Consider the following 19,082-nt stretch of genomic DNA (forward strand, 5'->3'; position numbering starts at 1 on the left):
CATACTCTTACTTTTACTGCATGTGGACACATTTAAATTTGGATCTTAAACTATTTATATTTGACTAAAATTGAACAATCTTTACTTGTAATCATTTTTTAATTTAATATCTAAGTCATGAATATAAGATAGGAGGCCTAGCCCAATCAATTCCCTTAGGGCCCATAGGCTTTTAGTTCGCATCGGCTTAATACCGAGCCAATCTAAACATGGCCCTAAGGGACGAGCGAACCCACTAAAATAAATAGGACCTATTAACCCCTTCCAAAAAGACATGGTTCATCGAGTCTCAAATAAATGCAAAAAACTAACAAAATTTTAAAAGAAAGGCGAATTACATTCTCTTGCATCATCGAAGGTCGAATAAATGGCTGATCGCTGACAATTGCCTTACTTTGACGCAAAACCAAAGCATGTCCCCAACCTCAATAAGGCTAGTAGGAGACTAGAGACATGTATGCACGGATCTCTATATATCTTCTCTTGCTACCTTGAAGTATCTAAGACGCTTCTATTACCATCAATAGAATGTTATTCTAACTTGTAACTACCTTGCATGATTCAAGTGTCAAGGACTTCCCTTATAGCCATTTTTCCGCATTTGATTAAAAAAAAAAAAAGTGTCAAGGACTAGTATGCATAGTCAATGTATTAAAAATGAGAATACAAATATGAGTGTTTGAAGGTTTAGTGAGTCAAATATGGCATTAGAATTGGGTTGTAAACTACAACAAACAAAAAAAATAGAGGCAGATTTTTGATATATTGTATATTTTTTTTTCTACTTTGAAATGTTGAAAGTGCATAAATGAAAAAAGAAAATTACATCAAACGATAGTTTTTTTTTTTTTGTTGTTGTTCAATTAATTACATCAAACGATAGTTGAATGCAAAGTTATGTGTACTCGAAAAGTACTCAAGGAAAACAAAACAAAAAACCCACAAAATTATGATCTATCTGAGGTTTTCTACATCTTTTGTATTTTTTCATATATGGATATTCTTGCTAATAATATATAAAGACTAGGTAATGGCCTTTCGTAGGTGTGAATTTGAAAGGGACTTTTATTTTCCTTTAAGTTAGTTTGAAAGAATTTATTTTATTAAATTAACATTTATTCAGAATATATATAACAATTATACGCTTAATGCTCAATTAAACTAACTAATGTTGGAACAGAATTTCAAAAGGGCGGTTAGTGTAGGAGACGCCTAGAGCCCCGGTGCCTAACGCCGTAACACGTCTCCAAATGGTGGGACGTGGGAACCAATATATCGACCAAACAAACATTTCGCCGTAGAAAAGGACGCGGTAAAGAGTGTAAAATAAAACCTCGTCACTAGAAGCTGTCGTTAAAAGGCTTTTTGTCGATTTAACAACCGTAAAACGTCGCCGTGAAAGCTAGTAGCGTAAAGCACCATGTTCCCCCAAGGCCGATGCTATCGGGCCCCCTCTTGTTTTGTAGCAATTATGACGAAGCCAAATCTTGCACGCCAAAAATTTCGGAAAATGGAGTGGAGCCTTCTCTAATCCCTCCTCTTCGCGTAAAAAGCTCGACCTCATAGCCTCTATAATATCCAACACCTCTCCTTCTCTCCCACTCTGCTTTGCACCATTTTCTGCGTATCAGTACAGTTGCCGACCTATGGCTCTGCTACTCTGCAATGTAATACACCCTAAACCCCCTCTCTTGAAAGTTCAGTGCAAACGCCTCCATTCCGACTCCAGCACCAGACTCCGCGTATATCTTCCCAACACTTCCTCTACCTCCAGACGACGCATTCTTTTGCCTCCTCCAAAATCAGCTTCAATCAATGGGTTCTCTATCCACAACTCTCCAGAAGCTTCTGGGGAGAAAAACATCGAGCCTTTCGAGAGGCTTCGGAGATGGATTCGCGTTGTTGGGTCGGTCTTGCCCGGTGGAAAATGGTGGAGCTTCGACCAAGACGTCGAATTAAAATTACTGGCCGAGCCGGTGACCGTGTCGCGGGCTCTTACCCGAATGTGGAACCTCATCGCTCAGGACCGTTGGGTCATCTTCGCCGCATTCGCTGCCCTAATTCTCGCGGCGGTGCGTGCCTTTTCTGATTTTGTGAGCTCATTAGAATTTCGATTGGTGTATTTGTTTGATTGCTAATTTCGTAAAATTTGCCGTTGTAGCTTTCGGAGATTTCGGTGCCGCATTACTTGACGGCCTCGATATTTTCGGCACAGAGCGGTGACATCGCGGTATTCCATCGAAATGTGCGTCTCTTGGTTCTGCTGTGCTTCACTTCAGGAATATGCAGGTCAAGATCTTGTATGGTCAAAGTACCCTTCTTCCTTAAGTTGCAAATTGTTGCATGACACACTTTTTTTGGGCCTAAAGAACATGGCTATAGGCTCTATAATGAGCAGTTTATATTGTTTTTAATGGTGTTGTTCTGATTCATATGATAATAATTATTGCTCTCCTTGCGTGGAATTTGAGCCATGTTGATGAACCATGTGACAGAGCAGCTGACCCCATACTCTGTTTCTTTGAACTTCAGTGGTGTGCGAGGTTGCTGCTTCGGCATTGCAAATATGATCCTCGTGAGTTCTATCTTTCTCTGTTCTTTTTATACATATATAAAAGCATATAAAATGTACGTATGCATACAAAATGTATGTATGTATGTATGCATGCCTTATTGGATGGGTAATTCGAGTTATTATATTGACTTGCTATCTTGTTATGTAATCTGAAAATTGCTTCCATGGGTGCTAGAAAATGTGTTTATCAACCCTAGCTTTCCTGTAAACTAGACTATGTTTTGTGAATTATAAGATCAAAATTAGATGGCATATATTGTTTACTAGCAGGGCTATGTTTATGGTGATGTGGAATGGATTATTATTATTATTATTATTATTATTTTCCATTTAGCTTTCTGCCTTACAATTACTTGGTACTTGTCTTCAGACAGTAGTTTAATTTTTATTTTTATGCTGAATGGAGCTTTTATAACATTCTGCAGGTCAAGCGAATGAGGGAAACATTATATTCTTCCCTTCTCCTGCAGGTTCTGAAATATACTGTCATGTTCAACGATCAAGCAAGCTAATTCTGTTTAGATATGGTGTTTAGTTTAACTTATTTTTGCAGTATCTCTTTTGTAGGATATATCCTTTTTTGACTCTGAAACAGTTGGTGATTTGACAAGTAGGCTTGGGGCGGATTGTCAGCAAGTGTCACGGGTTATTGGGAATGATCTTAATATGATATTACGCAATGTTTTACAGGTTCCTTTGCTGATTGAACAATTAACACCTTTCTGATTTGCCTTTGTTTGAGGCTCAAGTTTGTGTTTTGCATTATTATATGTCAGGGAGCGGGTGCATTGGTTTACTTGCTAACTATATCTCGGCCACTTGGTTTGTGTACATTGATGATTTGCTCTACTTTATCAGCAGTTATGCTGCTCTATGGCAGGTAAGATTTACTTATTTATTTTCAGACTTTTTTAGTTGAAAATTGACCTTGACTTAATGAATGTACTTTGATGTAACATCTTGTGATCCTAATGAGGCGGTTAGGTGGGTGCATGACTAGAGGAGAAAGTTTAAAATTAGAAATGGCAATATGGGTAAAGGACAATTAGATGGTTCTAGTTTTAGCCTTTTATGTGTAAATTTGCTTCAAAATAGGCTTCACAAAGAGAATGGAAGGCCCATTTTTTTTTGAAATCCCTTTGTCTTTATGGAAGATATTGATTGTACATGCTGAGACATAAAAATGCACGCAGGCATATAGACTGGCGCACTCTTATTTATTCTTTGCTTAATGCCTTCAGTCTCTCACTATCTCTCTCTTTTCTCTCTTTCTTGTTTTGCTTTTGTTTCTTCGGAAATTTTGTTGACTTTGCTTATGTTCTTTTTATAGGTACCAGAAGAAGGCAGCTAGGTTAATCCAAGAATGTACTGCTTCTGCCAATGAAGTAGAATAAGACTCCTTATCTATGGTTTGCCATTGAAAATTATGATCTGTGGATGATTTCTATAAAAAGCAATGCTTCATTATCTAATGCAGGTTGCTCAGGAGACCTTCTCTTTGATGAGAACTGTTCGCGTTTATGGAACAGAGGAAGGTGAACTTAGAAGGTAAACATTGCTACCAGAGGTCCTGTCTTTCTTTAATAGTCAGTGATTCTTCACTTAACTTTCTGTAATGCAGTGTACTTATAAACAAATGGAAACAGACACGTGTTGTATTGTTAACGGGCTTTAACAGATAATTTTTCCTACTATGGTGTATAGGTACATGCATTGGCTGGGGAAATTAGCTGATATAAGCTTGCGACAAAGTGCTGCATATGGTTTTTGGAACCTGAGCTTCAATACTCTTTATCACTCAACTCAGGTCTTGCTTTTTCAGTGTTTTTCAGAATCGTGATTTTGAGTGTTCAAGATAATTATTTTTATCTTTTTCCTTCTCAAAAATTTAATTCTTGTATGAAGAATTTCCAGTTGATAATCAATAATCTATGTGATTTAAACATGAGTTTTTGCTTTCTGTCCCAGCGTTTTGGCTTGAAGTAAAGACTTTTTAACCGGTATATCATTAGCCTATGTGGTAGTATATCCCAGGTTAATGTATTTTTGTTATCTCATCTCTAATTGTGTTTTAAGAAAAAGTGTTTCTTTAATTTAAGAAATTGCTTCCAGCTGCACTCTGTTTGGACTTGAAGCAAAGCTTGTGTAATTCGTCATCAGCGCATGAAATTTGGATGTTATGGATGAATGGATTATTTGTTTGATAAATGTTGAAGCTTTATCAGCTTTGGATTATGTTTTTAAATTCATTTGTATCATCAAGTGAAAGTTTTATTTTCTATTTGTTCTTCAGTTCTAGTGGTTGACTTCAGTATTTATTAGCAAATTTAATTTTGTAGGTTATTTCTGTCCTGTTGGGAGGAGCGTCTATTCTAGCTGGCCATATAACAGCAGAGCAACTTACAAAGTTTATATTGTACAGCGAATGGCTAATTTATTCAACATGGTGGGTGGGGGACAATTTATCATCTTTGATGCAATCTGTTGGGGCAAGTGAAAAAGTCTTCCAGTTGATGGATCTCTTTCCCAGTGATCAATTCATATCAAAAGGTTAGCGTACTGGCCATCATCATCATTTCATTTTCAACAAGCTCCATTTCCCAAATTGCTAGTGCAATGAACAACGTGAGATTATCTTTTCAAACATCTACCTGTATCTGAACAGAACACTCTTGGTGTCATTTAGGCATGATGCATATTATAACGAGATGTTAGAGGCAACCAGAACCTGCTCTTACTGTTTGCACATGATGCTTAAAATTACAATTTTTATTTTTTGAACCTAAGGAATTAGAAAATTATTGTTGAAATATCTCTCTCACTAAGATGATTCTAGTGAGAAGACATTACTAGGGGTGGGGGGGAGGCTGCAAACAATTGAAAGATACCTGGGATTATGGATTTTGAATTCTACCCATTCAGCTGATATAACACTCGATGCATCTTTTTTTGTTAAAAAGTTCTCTTTTTCTTTAGTTAAATTATGGATTTTAGATGGTACTACTCTACAGGATTGAAGTTGCGACGGCTGTTGGGACATATTGAGTTTGTAAATGTTTCTTTTCATTATTCTTCAAGGCCAACAGTACGTATCCCATGCTCAATATTATAAATACTACATCTGGCTCATGATATTTGACACTTCTGTTTTCGTTAATATCTTCAATGCTCTACCACCTCTGTGGAATACAAATGGTGCTAGGTAGGAAAGAATGCCTGCATACAGAAGATGTTCCCTGTTCTGTTGTGCAGGAAACACTCCAGTCAAGTGGTAGAGTATCTCAACGTGTTGGTTGTCTTAGGAGCATGTATTTATAGCCTATACAGCGAGGAGTAGTTTTAATTATTTAGGAGCTGATTAGTTTTTATCCTACCAGATAAAGCATTTTCATTACGCTATAGGATGTTATTTCATTTCCTTTCAGTATTTAGTGGGATAAATTCCTGTAATAGCATTACATAGTTCATCTGGTATAATACACTAGTTTAAATTAACCAATAGTTGAAATCCAGGCTGTTAGATTATTCCACTAGCATTTCTGATGCTTCCTGCTTTGTTTAATTAGGCTACCTGATCCTAAATTGATTCGGTGATTCTACTTTTACTGAAAATTACCGGTTTGGCTACTTCAGAAGGAACTAATAGTTAGACATCTGAACAGGTTCATGTACTTCAACATGTAAGCATTTCAGTGCATCCTAGTGAAGTGGTTGCAATCGTAAGAGAGTACTTCTGTTTGCTTTATTTGATTCCTTTTTGTGCTACAATGACCATAGGAAATAAACTCTGTTTTTATATTGCCTAGGTTGGTCTTAGTGGTAGTGGAAAGAGCACACTGGTGAATCTTTTGCTCCGTCTTTATGAGCCGACAAATGGTCAGGTAATATATCTAGCCTTGATTCAACATTTGTCACTAATGCATTAAATTGGAAGGAAATCGTGTTTAAAACAATTTCTTTGTGTTAAAAGAAAAGGTTTTGAAGAAACAAAGAATTACCTGAAGATACTCTCTATGTTTCTTTCTTGAATAACTTAAAAGTAAGTTGCTGAAATTACCATTTGTGACAAACGGATCACCATCAGCTTCTCAGCTAAGTCGTTACATATGACATTCTAGGATCCAACTCCAGCAACCAAGGATCTAGTTTGAATCTCTCCTTCTCCCTCCCCTTGGGGCCAATGTACTTATCAAAAAAAAAACCAAAGGATCTAGTTTCAAAAGATTTTCCCCTTGTATGCGCTTGTGTTTGGTTGTTTTGTATGATGTTGATCATCGTTCCCTTTGCTCTGAGTCATGTTTATATCAATTTTCTTTTTGACCTTTTCTTATCAGTAGCCAGCTAATGACTTTGAGCTTCCACTTTTCGGGATCTATTTCCTTTTTAGTGAGCTTCTAATTATTTATCTTCTACTACTTACATTCAAGTAACCAGGTTGTAGATGTGCATTAGTTGAACCTTTAATTAGCAGTTGTCGGTCTAATTGGGGATTTTGATTGATGCTCTCCCTCTTGGGGTTTAGGATGAAGTGGTTGATAGCCCGTGATGCTATTAATCTTTCTTGCTTAAGTATGATAATTGGTGTCCAGATGCCCATTAGTTGAATTTTTCATTTGTAATTGTTATTTTAATTGCAGATTTTGATAGACGGCACCCCTCTTAAAGAGTTGGACATCATGTGGTGGAGGGAAAGAATTGGATTTGTGGGACAGGTTCTTGATTTGCTTAAAGCAAAAATAAATTCAATTAATATATTAGATATTTTCTTCTTACACAAAAATTTTACACAGGAACCTAGACTTTTCCGTATGGATATTAGTTCAAACATCAGATATGGATGTACTCGAGATGTAAAGCAGGAGGATGTTGAATGGGCTGCCAAGCAGGCATATGCCCATGACTTTATCACATCACTGCCTAATGGTTACCAAACACTTGTTGATGATGATTTGCTTAGTGGGGGACAAAAGCAGCGAATAGCCATTGCTCGGGCCATTCTTAGGGACCCAACTGTATTGATCCTTGATGAAGCCACTAGTGCACTAGATGCAGAGAGTGAGCACAATGTCAAGGTAAGTGCATCTAGAATTAACTCCATCTCAATACTCGCACACATACAGACACACATGGGGGGAAAATGAGAATGATATTTCTGTATTATTGCTTTACCTAAAAGAAAAACAAAAAGGAGAAATATATTAATATATCATTTGCCGCTATATCTAGGGTGTTCTTCGTGCTGTCAGAAGTGATGTGAAGACAAAGAGAAGTGCCATAGTTATTGCACACAGGTGGTTCTCCAATACCCTCACTTTCAGTGTTTTAATTGTTTTACAAAGTTTTGATTGATAGAAGGTTCTAAGTAGTGCATCCAAGGTATATCGATAAAATTCCTATTTCAATTTTCTTATATTGGTTGCATACTTTCTACAGGCTTTCTACAATTCAAGCTGCTGACCGGATTGTGGTAATGGATGGTGGTCAAGTTGTTGAGGTTAGTTTTCTGTCCATTTATTTTGAACCCCTAGATAATTTATCCATCATTTCATTTTTGGAAGTTTGTTACCCTGAATATGTTTGTTGATAATGAGTTATACAAATTTTCTTCATGAAAACCTGGTTAAAAGAATATCAGTAAGGGTACAACTCTGTTTTGGTTGATTCAGTTCCACGTAAGTTAAGAACCAAACCAACTAAATTTGGTTCCATAAAATTCAACTCATAGCAATAGAGCTGAACCAATCCCAAATAAAGTATCTTTGGGTTGGTTTTGGTTCAGTTCCACGGTTCTCTTTTCACTTGAAAAAGCAAAACAAAAGGCTACATATAAAGAGAGAAGAGTGAGAGATATAGAGAAAACATATAACATAATACAAAATGTTTGAAGAGGTGTAGAAGTTTTTGTGGGTTGAAGAAGTGTGATGGATCTATAATTTCATATTCAGCAATGTATAGTACAAAGACATGCATATAGTTAAGATAATATACATACAAAATTTGTTTTGATTTGCGCTAGTAACACAACTCCTAACCTGAGAGCCGAAGCAAACCATTCAGGTCCAAAGTTTTGGACATAGAACAGAACGAAATTTGTTTGGAACCAAATGGCACCCGATCCAAATTGGTTGGTTTCAGTTTGGTTTGGGTCTTTGGACACCCTAGAACCCTGCGGCACCTTTACTCAAAAGCCTTATTGGGATTGATCCCACAATCTCCCGTGCTTGAGCATGGCACATATATCGGGCCAATAAACTTTGCCAGTCCTTTGTAAGGGTGCAGATTGTATAGTGGAGATAGAACTTATGACAGGTCTGCCCTCCTTCAATTTAGATGGAGCTTATAGCTATAAGCGTCCTATTCATAATGGAGCTGCAAGGCTTTACGATGAGATGAAAAACTGTGATGTGGCTGTCTTCAACACTCATTATTGATCCTATTCTGAAGTTTAAGCTATGAATGTAACTTATATTCCAATGCACAGATGGGCAGTCACAGGGAGCTTCTCCGCATGGATGGCTTATACGCTCGACTGAATCGAAGACAGGCTGATGCTGTTGCATGATCTTGGATTGCTTAGATATTTGCCTTTTGTTTCTCCTGTGACTTATTTGATGCAGTATGGAGGTTCAAGCATCTTTTTCACTGCTGAGAACCATGTATCATAATATTCAAAAACAAAAACGCAGAATGTTTAGGAAAAAGACTAAAGGAGTATACAAAGATGTTACTGAAGCTGTTGCGGGCAGTACATTTTCCAGACTCCGTAAATCATGGGAAGCAGCTTCAGAAAGCACGACTGAGTGTAACAATCAAAGTCATCAGGCATACTGTCACCAGATAAATGTAATTTGATTTATACGTTGCATTTTCAATTATTATATCACAATCATTTTATCTTGTAATTGTACAATTCAAACTTTTGACTTTTCGAAAATACTCGCTACTCAAAAGTCAAAGCTCGTGTCTGAGTAAGAAGCAGACTTAAAATGCAAATGCTAATAAAGGTTTCTAATGGGCTGATTATGCCATGTACTCTGGCTCATGGCTCTCTCTCTCTGTGAATTCTGAACCATGAAGTAGTTTTTTTTTTTTTTTTTTTTCAACTAATTAATTAACTGATTAACTAACAGGTAGCGCCACTTCATGTCTCCATGCAGCACATTTTCTCTTTCTACTGCAACCAAGTGCATGCATGCATATCATCTACGTTACACTCTGTCAGCGGCTAACTGGCTAATGATCCTCGAACCGTGCGTGGTTTATACAAACATGTGCACCATTAATTATTTTGTTGTGAAAAATAAATGATACAACCAGCCCAAATAGAAATATAGAAAAAATACGTAGAGATCATCAAAAAAGTAAATAAAATTATCTTAGTTAAGACGGCCCACCAAGAAGATGCAAGGCCCAAGCTAGGAATAGTAATTCCAAAGGCTAGGCCTGGCCGAGACTTGACCTGCTCCCTTTCCTCCAAAAATCTTTTTCCTTTCACACTTGCTTGGTTGGTTCACTCGTTCATTCATTTCCATTCGTTCCCTGCGCTGGCTCCTGCAAAGTGCAAACCCTTCAGCTTCTTGGCCATCACCCAAATACTAGTAAACGACCAAAGAAAAGAAAAACTGCATACAAGAGAAGTAAAAAGTTGAACCACATGGATGCGTATCAACAACAGCCTCAGCCTCAGCCTCAACGTTACATGAGACCGCCACCACAGACGCCGCCCACGTCGGATCCCCACCACCAATTCCACCACTATCATCAGCAGCCACCGCCGCCGCCATGGTTCCCAAACCAATTCCAGTACCCCCAGTCCCAGTCCCCTTCCCCGTCCCCTCCTCCGCCGCAGTGGCCTCCACCTCCACCTGGCTCCTCTTATCCTCCACCCCCTAACCCTTATCCTTCGCACCCTCCCCTCCACCACCACTCCCAGTTCCCTCCTCCCCCTCGCCCCCATGTGCCTCCTCCCCCTCCCCATCCCCACCATTCCCAGCTTCCCCAGTCTTATCCCCAGGCCAATCAGGTAATTTCAGCTCTCTCTCTCTCTCTCTCTCATCGTTATTCGGCCTTTTGGCTTAATTTCAATCTTGCCCTTCTCGATTCTGTGGGGTTTTACTTTAACTTATCCGTTTGTTCTGCGTGTTAACGGCTTCGGTTTTGGGTCAATGATTGGTATCCATTTATAGGCTCTCATGTTGGTAGATTTGTTGGTTCCTTTACTCGGATCGTAGTAGAGTGCTATTAACTATGATTTTAACGCGTAATGTTCCTTTTTGTAGGAATGGGGCACTTCGAATTGGGGTCACCACCAGGCTTGGAATTATCCCGGTAAGCTGTTGTGTATAAGTTGTTTCTTCGTTCCTGTTTCTCACGTTTTGCTTACTCTTTCATGTTTTTTTATTCGATTTGCAACTTAAGTGCTCGATTTGCTGTCAAATTAGGCATTTTGGTTTACTTTGCTATTGAATCGTCTCAACTCTGCATCTGGACTGATGTGTTTTGAAATGAAACTGAGAAGCATTTTAGTTGAGGATTGGTGATGAGTCAGTTATGATGTATATATGCGGTTTGACTGCTAAATTGGTGTCTCTTTAATTTGGTTGATCTCTGTGGGTTTTAAATTTGTAATTCGTACATAGGAACCATCGAGTGAAATATAATGTGTTGCCCTTTTTGTTTTCGTAGTTTTAAGTGGTATGTTATGCATTTAAGGTGTTGATGGTCAGCATATGTGCTGCGCGGGTGTTATCAAGATTTCTAGACCCCTTATTACTGTAATTTGGATCTCGTGCCCTGATCCGAGTTGTTTTTCTGATCTTGATCCTTGAATAGTTTACTAGAACTTAATTTCTTTAGCTCGATAGAGCTAATGGTCTCTGGACAAAATGGCATCTCCTTCAATAAACAAGGAGATGGACAGTGAGGTCACTGGTTCAATCTCATAGTGGTGTGTGAGTTGTTTTTACCCATTAAAATAAAATAAAATGTTTGTTTAGTTCTAGGAAATGTTCATAACTACTTCAGTGGTATATGATTATGTGCAATGCTTGTAACACCATAGTATGTGTTATTATGTGCACCTGTATGCATATTCCCAACACACAAATCCACTCTCTGTTTTACGTCAAGCAATACGTGGAGTAACTCTCGACATAGCAGTAAAAGCAAGATGTGTAGGCAGATTGACTGACCAAGTTTCCATTGAAATAGGATCCGCACAAGGAAAAGCACACTAGAAGTGATCTAATTGAGTTGTAAACTGAACTGTGACCGAAGATGGTGATCCAGCTTAGTCTACCCCAAGCTTAATGTATACTAGGATGCACAGAGGGTTATGTGTCTGCTATATGTTGTCGTAGGTTATACAAAGTGGGAGACGGTTCGGATGTGAATGGGGACTATGGTCTATGAACTCGAGAGGTGGCCAGTGTTGTACAATTAATCTTTGTTAGTATGACACACTGCTTTTGTCTTGGCCATGTGAACATAGGGCAATATTATTTTTAAACAGTACTCTAAGAGGTGCCTTGTGTATTTTAAATTGGTGATGGCCATCATACATGGTACTTGCTATAGGTTCTCATAGTGAAAATCTTATTTATCAAAGAAAGATTTGCTAATGATAATAAGACATACTTTCTCTGACCTGCAAATTGTTGGAATTGTAATGTGAAAAAGATATATGGTACTGCTGCCCATTGTTTGATGGTGAGCCATGTTTTTATCTTTTGATATTTTTATCATCTTGACTCAGCATTCCTTTCTGTGTCAATGACATTGGGTTTAACTTCTTTTTTTTTTTAATGACAGCCCATAATAATGAAGAAGATTGGGCTGCCAGGGCTAGAGCTTGGGCAGATGCTAAAACTGCAATGGAGAATCAGCATACACAATCTCTGTTTCCTCCAGTTGGCCGGCTGGAAGATCAAAGTCATTATTATGATCAGTATCCACAGTCTGTTGATGCTCATTACCCAGATATTCAAGATCAGTCTCTTCCTGCATCAAGCTACCAACAGTTTCCAGTTTCAGGCGCACCTCTGCACCGGCCATCGGTAGTTCAACCCCAGGAGACTTCATCTTTATGCTCCGAACCATCTTCTTTTGTTCCGGATGCGCATCTAACTTACATTGCCAGAGATGGGACATTTGGAGATTCAAGTGCTGTATTTCATCAAGGAAATATGCTCCCAAGTTCATCTGTTCATCAGCAGGAGGTACCTTCTAGTTATTCTTCTGTTACAGGTAATAATTCACTTAGTATATTGAGTTTGCATGTGAAACTTGTGTTGAAGAACTGCTGCTATGGAGCTCTGTTTTACTAATTAATTTGAAATTTACAATTCTGTCAATATTAATACGTAACTGGGGCTTTTTATATAGCAATTATTGAATTGTATGAACTTTTTGACTTTCAAACCCCTGATCTCCTTGTGTATTAGATTTATTTGGAATCTACTTTCTCCTTTTCCTTCGGGTTTTTTTTTTTTTTTTTTTTTGGGGGGGGAGGGTCCCACCCTACCCCCAATTTAATTTGGTTATTGGGAAGTGTTTCTCTAGCAGATTGCATTTTTTTTTTAACTCTCTCTGTGTGCTCTCTTCTATACATGCAGTTTTACATCGGTAATCCTTGTAGAATAATTTGTACCAGTTGTATGATGTGATCAAGTGCACTGTAATGTATCACATTGGCATGCTCTTCTGCAAGTCTAGGTCCTTCATGGTGATTCCTTTTTGTAAATAGAATTTGATAATGTAAATGCTTCAGTTAACGACAAGAATTGAATTTGTTGGTTGGCATTATATTAGAACATTCAAAGTTGTGAAGCCTGATCTTTGAGCTTATGAAGGATTCAACCATGTGTGATCTAGTTATGTGACAGTTAACAAACAGGACGAAATTTATGGTGTATTAATGTTGTCCTTTGTAGGCAGAACCAGAAAACTGCTGTGCTGGATGCATGGAAAAATGTAAATGGGTTATAGAGATTGTAAAGACATCTAGCCTTGAATAATTAGTTTTATGTTTCCACTTTAATCACAGCTTCTGCTGTAATATGAGAAGCAGTATAAGCTTGTATTGGTCCGGATGAGAGATTTTCTTTAGAGGATGGTTATATCACTCATCTTTCAAGCACATCAATATCTGAATTCTTAAAAAGGCAGGATTTGTCTGTGTAACCTGAAGTTTTGGATTCTTGATTTCCTTCTGAACTTTATAGGCACCCCTTTCTCCCCTATGTGCACGCACACACATTTTTTATTTGTTTGCTGTTTGACTACTCACTTAATTGGCAGGTAAAGAAGATACCGCAGGTCAAAATGAGCAGTCATACAAACTGTTGCCTCTGTCAAATTCCTCAGCTCAGGAGGGACAGCACCACATGCAACCATCTCATCCTGCAGCCTTCACATATGGCAAACCGTCAGCTGATTCCACAACCAATCTTGCTGATCTGCCTTTAGATTTTGCACCTGGATTTAATCGTCACGATTCACATATGCATTCCAGTTATGCTCATCATGATTCAGTCGGACATGTAAGAGGCATTGACCCTGTTGCAGCAGTGCACTCAATGAATAATTGGACTCCCCCTGTTGCACCTGGTTTGGTTTATCCTTCAATTTCTTCTGATATTTCATCAGGGGCACAGGTCTTGATTCTGGCTCTCTCAGTTCTCCTTCAATTGTAGAGCCTTCATAAGAATATGCTGACATTTGTTTCATTTAGCAGCATGATCCTTCCATGGCCATACATTCTTCTGTTCCTGGACATGCTGCACCACCATATGGAAGGTTCCCTGGACTGGGCCAGGCCACGATTCCATCTGGTGGTGCACCTTTTGCTCTTGGTGCAGGAACTACACTTCATCCTACTGCAGCCTTCTCTGGTGATGCATTTGGAATTTCTTCTGCTTCTGAACGCCCTAAAAAGGTAATTTTTTTGTCAGTGTTGATACTTAAACTGTGACATAATCTTTTTTGATTTCATCTTTGGAATTTTTTTTCCAGGCTTCAGTGCCTAATTGGCTTAAAGAGGAAATAAAGAAAGCAGTCATTACAAGTTCTTCTGTAGACCATCCCAAGGAGGAAACACAATCCATTGAGGATGAAGGTATCGATAAATCTTTCGGGAAGTCTGACCAGGCAGACAACAAAAGTATTGATTCTTCTAGGTCAACTGAAGAGGAGGATGATGATGAGGTGCTAATTTTTTTTTAACCTGTTTTATCCTGTGATAATCCATTGTATATTCATATAAAAAGATGATTGAGTTTGCTGGTTTTTCCCCTCCAGTGAAGTTTTCTTTCCATAACATGAGAAGTTCTTTTGTTTATTTGTTTCGTTATTTTTTTTCTTCTAATTTAGTTATCTGCTGCACTTCATTTCTGTTGTTATTGAAATTCCATTTTTTTTTTTTTGGTCTTTGTAGGATTATGTTGAAGCAGCTAGAACTGCAGCAGTCAACCAGGAAATAAAACGTGTGCTAACTGAAGTTCTTTTAAAGGTTACAGCTGCTGAAACAGTGATTGTTCTCTTATTTAATTTCTTTCTGCTGTAATTCTAAATTTTATGTTTTTTATTAGGTTACTGATGAGCTGTTTGATGAAATTGCAACTAAAGTTCTCAGTGAAGATGATCTAACCGTTGAGGGTAATTGTATCATGAACTCTTAACTTTTCATATTAGTTTCTGTATATTTGGTTGCTAGTTCTGATGTGATCCAACTTCCTGACATCTTAAAATTTATAACTATGGTTTCAATTTTTGTTGTCACAGTTGACCAGAAGACCATCGCTTCCAATCATAAGGAAGCACCATCATCTCACCCAGTAGTTCTAGCTCCTAAGGCATCTGCAAAAGTTCTAATTCCCACCCTGGCAACAAAGGATTCTGACACTAAAAGTGACACTGAAAAATCTAGTTCCCACTCCCCTGGAGATATTTTAGGTCTTGCAAATTATGCTTCTGATGATGATAATGGAGATGATGAAATCCGGAACTCCAGTCTGTCAAATTCCAATCAGCAGTCGAGCATTAAAAAGCTTTCAGAAGATACACATGATGCAGCTGAGAATGGAATCTCCAAAGTAGAACTTCAAAAGGACAGTAGAAGTGAGAAAAACATGGAGAGTGGCGTGGGCAAAACCAGTTCAATTGAATCCAAAAATAATAATGATGCTACTATTAGTGAGTTGAATGATAATAGGGTGGATAGGGATCTGGGCCATTCATATTCTTCCAAGTTGGTCTCTGAAGATAGTGATGATGGAATTACTGTTAGTGGAAAAATGCTAGATGGAACCCATGCCTCTAGATCGAAGAACAATGTGGGAATAATGGAATCTGAACTGCCTGGAGAGTATGCCACTGTCAAGAAAACATCAAGCAATGATCCTCACCATAGTGAAACCAGAATGAAGTTAGATAAAAATGATCGACATGAAAGTAAAAAGAGTTCTGGGAAAGACTTTGTTAGGGAAGGAGACAGTAACAAGATTCGGGCAGATGAGAATGGAGATGAGAAACGTAGGAGACGAGATGAAAGGCATCCAAGAAAGGAAAAAGGAGATGATTGGAATGGGTCAAAGGAGAGAATGAAAGAGCAAAATTTTGAGCCTAGGGTAAAAGAAAAGCAATCTGAGTCAAGAAGAAGTTCTGACCACCTTGATGTCAAGGAAGACAGAAAAGAAACAGAGAGATTCCATAGAGCTAGGGCTAAAGAAGATACCAGCAGAAAACGAGAACACAGAAAGGATGAGGAGGAAGATACATCAAGACATAAAATCGCAAGTGAATCTAGCAGGCATAAAAAAAGACGCTCTTCTTCCATTAGCAGTAAGGGTAGAAACAGCAAAGACACCTCGGTTAGTCATGCCAATGATTCAAGTGATGAAGCCTCAGATGATTCTAAAAGGTTCAACTAAAATATTTTTGCTTTGCTCTCTTCTTCCAGTTATACTATGTGGTCCTTATATATGTGGTTGGATACTGCAGGAAACTGCAATCAAGGAAACGTAACTCATCACCATCACCTGTCAGGTCTAGGAGAAGGTACCCATTTATCAAAATCTCTTTCTTTTATTCAGGTTCAGGTTGTCAAATGTCAAGGGGATGTTTGAAAGATCCTATGAGTATCAAATTGAGCCAGTCTATCATAAGTGGCATTTGAGGAAAAAAAAAAAGTGATTGTATGACATGGAGATATTATCATAGTCACCAAATAAATTAAAAATAAGGCATTAGTAGGTTGATTAATTGGTATCTGGAACAAAATATGCAGTGTTCTAGTTCAACTTCCATGTAATGTTGTAAGTTCCCAGCATGGTACTTAATTTATGCGTTAATTCATCTTTTGATACTGCTGATAATTTTTCCTTTGTACAAATTATTTTGTGGTTTTCAAACGTGGATTGAAGTGAACTGTTGATAGTATGCAGTTGATAGTATGCAGTTAATTACGATATATGGTAGGTGAAGGCATCTTAATAATGTGACTTGTCAAGCTTGCAATTCTGATTTTCAATTGGGTGACCCTGTTATGTCAGAAGTCTGTACATTTATTAATGGTTCTAGAAATTCACTTTCAGTAAAGATTTATTTTATGTACTCTTTAATAAGGGGAATGTATAATTAATTTATGGTGTCAACCATATTATTTCTGTGGTGACAGCGAGTGGTGCAATCTTGCTGGGAGATGCATAATAATGAAAGCAAAATTGTTGAGAGTTTCAGTTTTTGTTCTATGCTTTGTTTGTGAGATTTGTGAGGTTTGTACAATGAGACTAGCTTTCTGCCCAGTTTCAGGGAACACGCTAAGTTGCAGCATTAGCCCTTATATTTTACAGGTTTCTAATGCTTGTTACTTGCCTGAATTATTCTTGGAACTTAAAATTGTTAAATAGTTAAAATGATTAATTGGTCCTACTATGAATATTAAATTTGCTAATTGACAATTTTCTTCTATCTTCCATAAATTGGAATTAAGACCTAGTTCAGTCAAGTTGACCATTTTCTTACATATTCACTACTTACTGTATAAATGATTGTCAAATCTCTCTCTCCTGTACAGATTCTGTTGCACTGCCTCCCTCTTTAGTTTTATCTGGCTGCAAACAATACATTTACCTATGCCTTTCTGTTTATCTGTGACATTCACATCAATCCTGAAATTCTAATTACAGCTACATAACAGGTTTTACCTCATGGTTATAGAGGAGACCCATTTTTTCCTGAATTTGGATTGTTTCTCTAATTTGTTAATATTATACTATTGTTATTGATATTGCTCTCAGTGCTACTGATTATGATTTTATCTTTTCATTGCATTCTTTTATTTAGAAATTTTATTTGACAGATTAGTAATACAGCCTGGTGTGTTGGACAACAATATATTTGCAGTTTTGTAATTTCACTTTGATGCATCTGGCAAATGCTTATTGTTTATTCTGTCTACTTGGTTAACATTAGAATAATGGACACTTTCATGCGAATACAATTATCAGTAAACGTAAAAGATGGATTCTCTGGTGAAATTCTTTTCATGTTATCATTTGATTGATAGGCCAACAAATCGTCGTTGAGTGGATCATTGAGGATTTAGCAATATACACTGATTTTTGGCTGATACCTGCTGGTGTTTTTAATTATATTATTCAAATCTTATATGGTTAGAAGCAGAAAATTTAGTGCTAACAGGCAGCTTCTTATCAAGTTTGACTATGTAAAAGGTTGAGCGTTTCTCCTGAATTACGTTTATTTAACTCACCAAATAAGTATGATGGATGTTTTCATTTCTAGACAAATTTCGCGGTCCCCACATAGCAAGCAATCTCAGCGCAAGCATTCTCCCTACTCTTCTCTTGATACCACTAGGTATGTTCTCTGAAATTAAGATTGTGCAAATGTTTTTGTGACACACACCCATCATCATTACAATAAGCAACTCAGGTTAAAGTGTCAGGCTTCTGAATCTTCACTCTGGACATCGTCTAGTCTATTTATTCTACCACTTTAAAATGCAGGGGAAGAAGGTCAAGATCCAGATCACCTGTGCGGCGGCATAGATAATCGGAGGGAAGGATCCCATCAGATTATGGGTGTTGAAGTGGACGTATTTGGTTGACTTGCCTGAAGCTCTAGTTTCACCGATAAATCTGGTGCATAGTCATGTCGGTTAATTGATGTGCTTGGTTGCTCTGGACATCAATGTTGGTGTATGTCGAGGGGAGTTAATTGAGTGCTGTAATATGTAGTTGGAAGGATAGTTTGCCTCAAAATACATTTTGACTTGTTAATGATGCATCAGGGTAGGCAGATGTTGTATCGTAATCTCTTAGATCCCCCACTTCTGGAGAAATTTGTATTACAGATTTTTTGGCCTCAGGATTGCACATTTTCTAGTGGGTATCCTTTATAACTCGTATCTACAGCGTGAAAGGCATTTCGAGGTGTGTTCCGGTTTATGGTATTTTCCATTCTTATTTTGATTAATTATGTTTTTGAC

General features: G+C 37.7%; 2 protein-coding genes across 5 annotated transcripts; both read left to right on the forward strand.

Moving 5' to 3' along the window:
- The first annotated feature begins 1,505 nt into the window (after positions 1–1,505).
- Positions 1,506–9,495, forward strand: ABCB26 (transporter associated with antigen processing protein 1). 2 transcript variants are annotated; one of them, XM_059589551.2, is made up of 18 exons: positions 1,506–2,072; positions 2,162–2,289; positions 2,533–2,575; positions 3,001–3,045; positions 3,143–3,265; positions 3,352–3,455; positions 3,906–3,960; positions 4,053–4,123; positions 4,280–4,382; positions 4,915–5,125; positions 5,587–5,660; positions 6,238–6,294; positions 6,382–6,456; positions 7,213–7,287; positions 7,366–7,647; positions 7,802–7,866; positions 8,009–8,069; positions 9,057–9,495. In XM_059589551.2, exons 1-18 carry the CDS (start codon positions 1,647–1,649, stop codon positions 9,135–9,137), a joined length of 2,079 nt encoding a protein of 692 aa, XP_059445534.2. In that variant the 5' UTR covers positions 1,506–1,646; the 3' UTR covers positions 9,138–9,495. The 2 variants fall into 2 exon arrangements, with proteins under 2 accessions (XP_059445534.2, XP_088371507.1); XM_088515381.1 differs by lacking the exon at positions 1,506–2,072 and having other exon boundaries at positions 2,260–2,300.
- Positions 9,496–10,066: 571 nt separating this feature from the next.
- Positions 10,067–19,041, forward strand: LOC132178460 (cyclin-like protein). 3 transcript variants are annotated; one of them, XM_088515383.1, is made up of 12 exons: positions 10,068–10,598; positions 10,855–10,903; positions 12,386–12,820; positions 13,874–14,229; positions 14,307–14,510; positions 14,588–14,779; positions 15,009–15,083; positions 15,163–15,229; positions 15,356–16,493; positions 16,574–16,630; positions 18,377–18,451; positions 18,601–19,041. In XM_088515383.1, exons 1-12 carry the CDS (start codon positions 10,230–10,232, stop codon positions 18,644–18,646), a joined length of 3,063 nt encoding a protein of 1,020 aa, XP_088371509.1. In that variant the 5' UTR covers positions 10,068–10,229; the 3' UTR covers positions 18,647–19,041. The 3 variants fall into 3 exon arrangements, with proteins under 3 accessions (XP_088371510.1, XP_088371509.1, XP_059446879.2); XM_059590896.2 differs by having other exon boundaries at positions 14,310–14,510; XM_088515384.1 differs by lacking the exon at positions 18,377–18,451 and having other exon boundaries at positions 10,067–10,598.
- The last annotated feature ends 41 nt before the right edge of the window (positions 19,042–19,082 follow it).

The sequence above is a fragment of the Corylus avellana genome, chromosome 4 (assembly GCF_965113065.1).
Source record: "Corylus avellana chromosome 4, dhCorAvel1.hap1.2, whole genome shotgun sequence".
Lineage (NCBI taxonomy): Eukaryota > Viridiplantae > Streptophyta > Magnoliopsida > Fagales > Betulaceae > Corylus > Corylus avellana.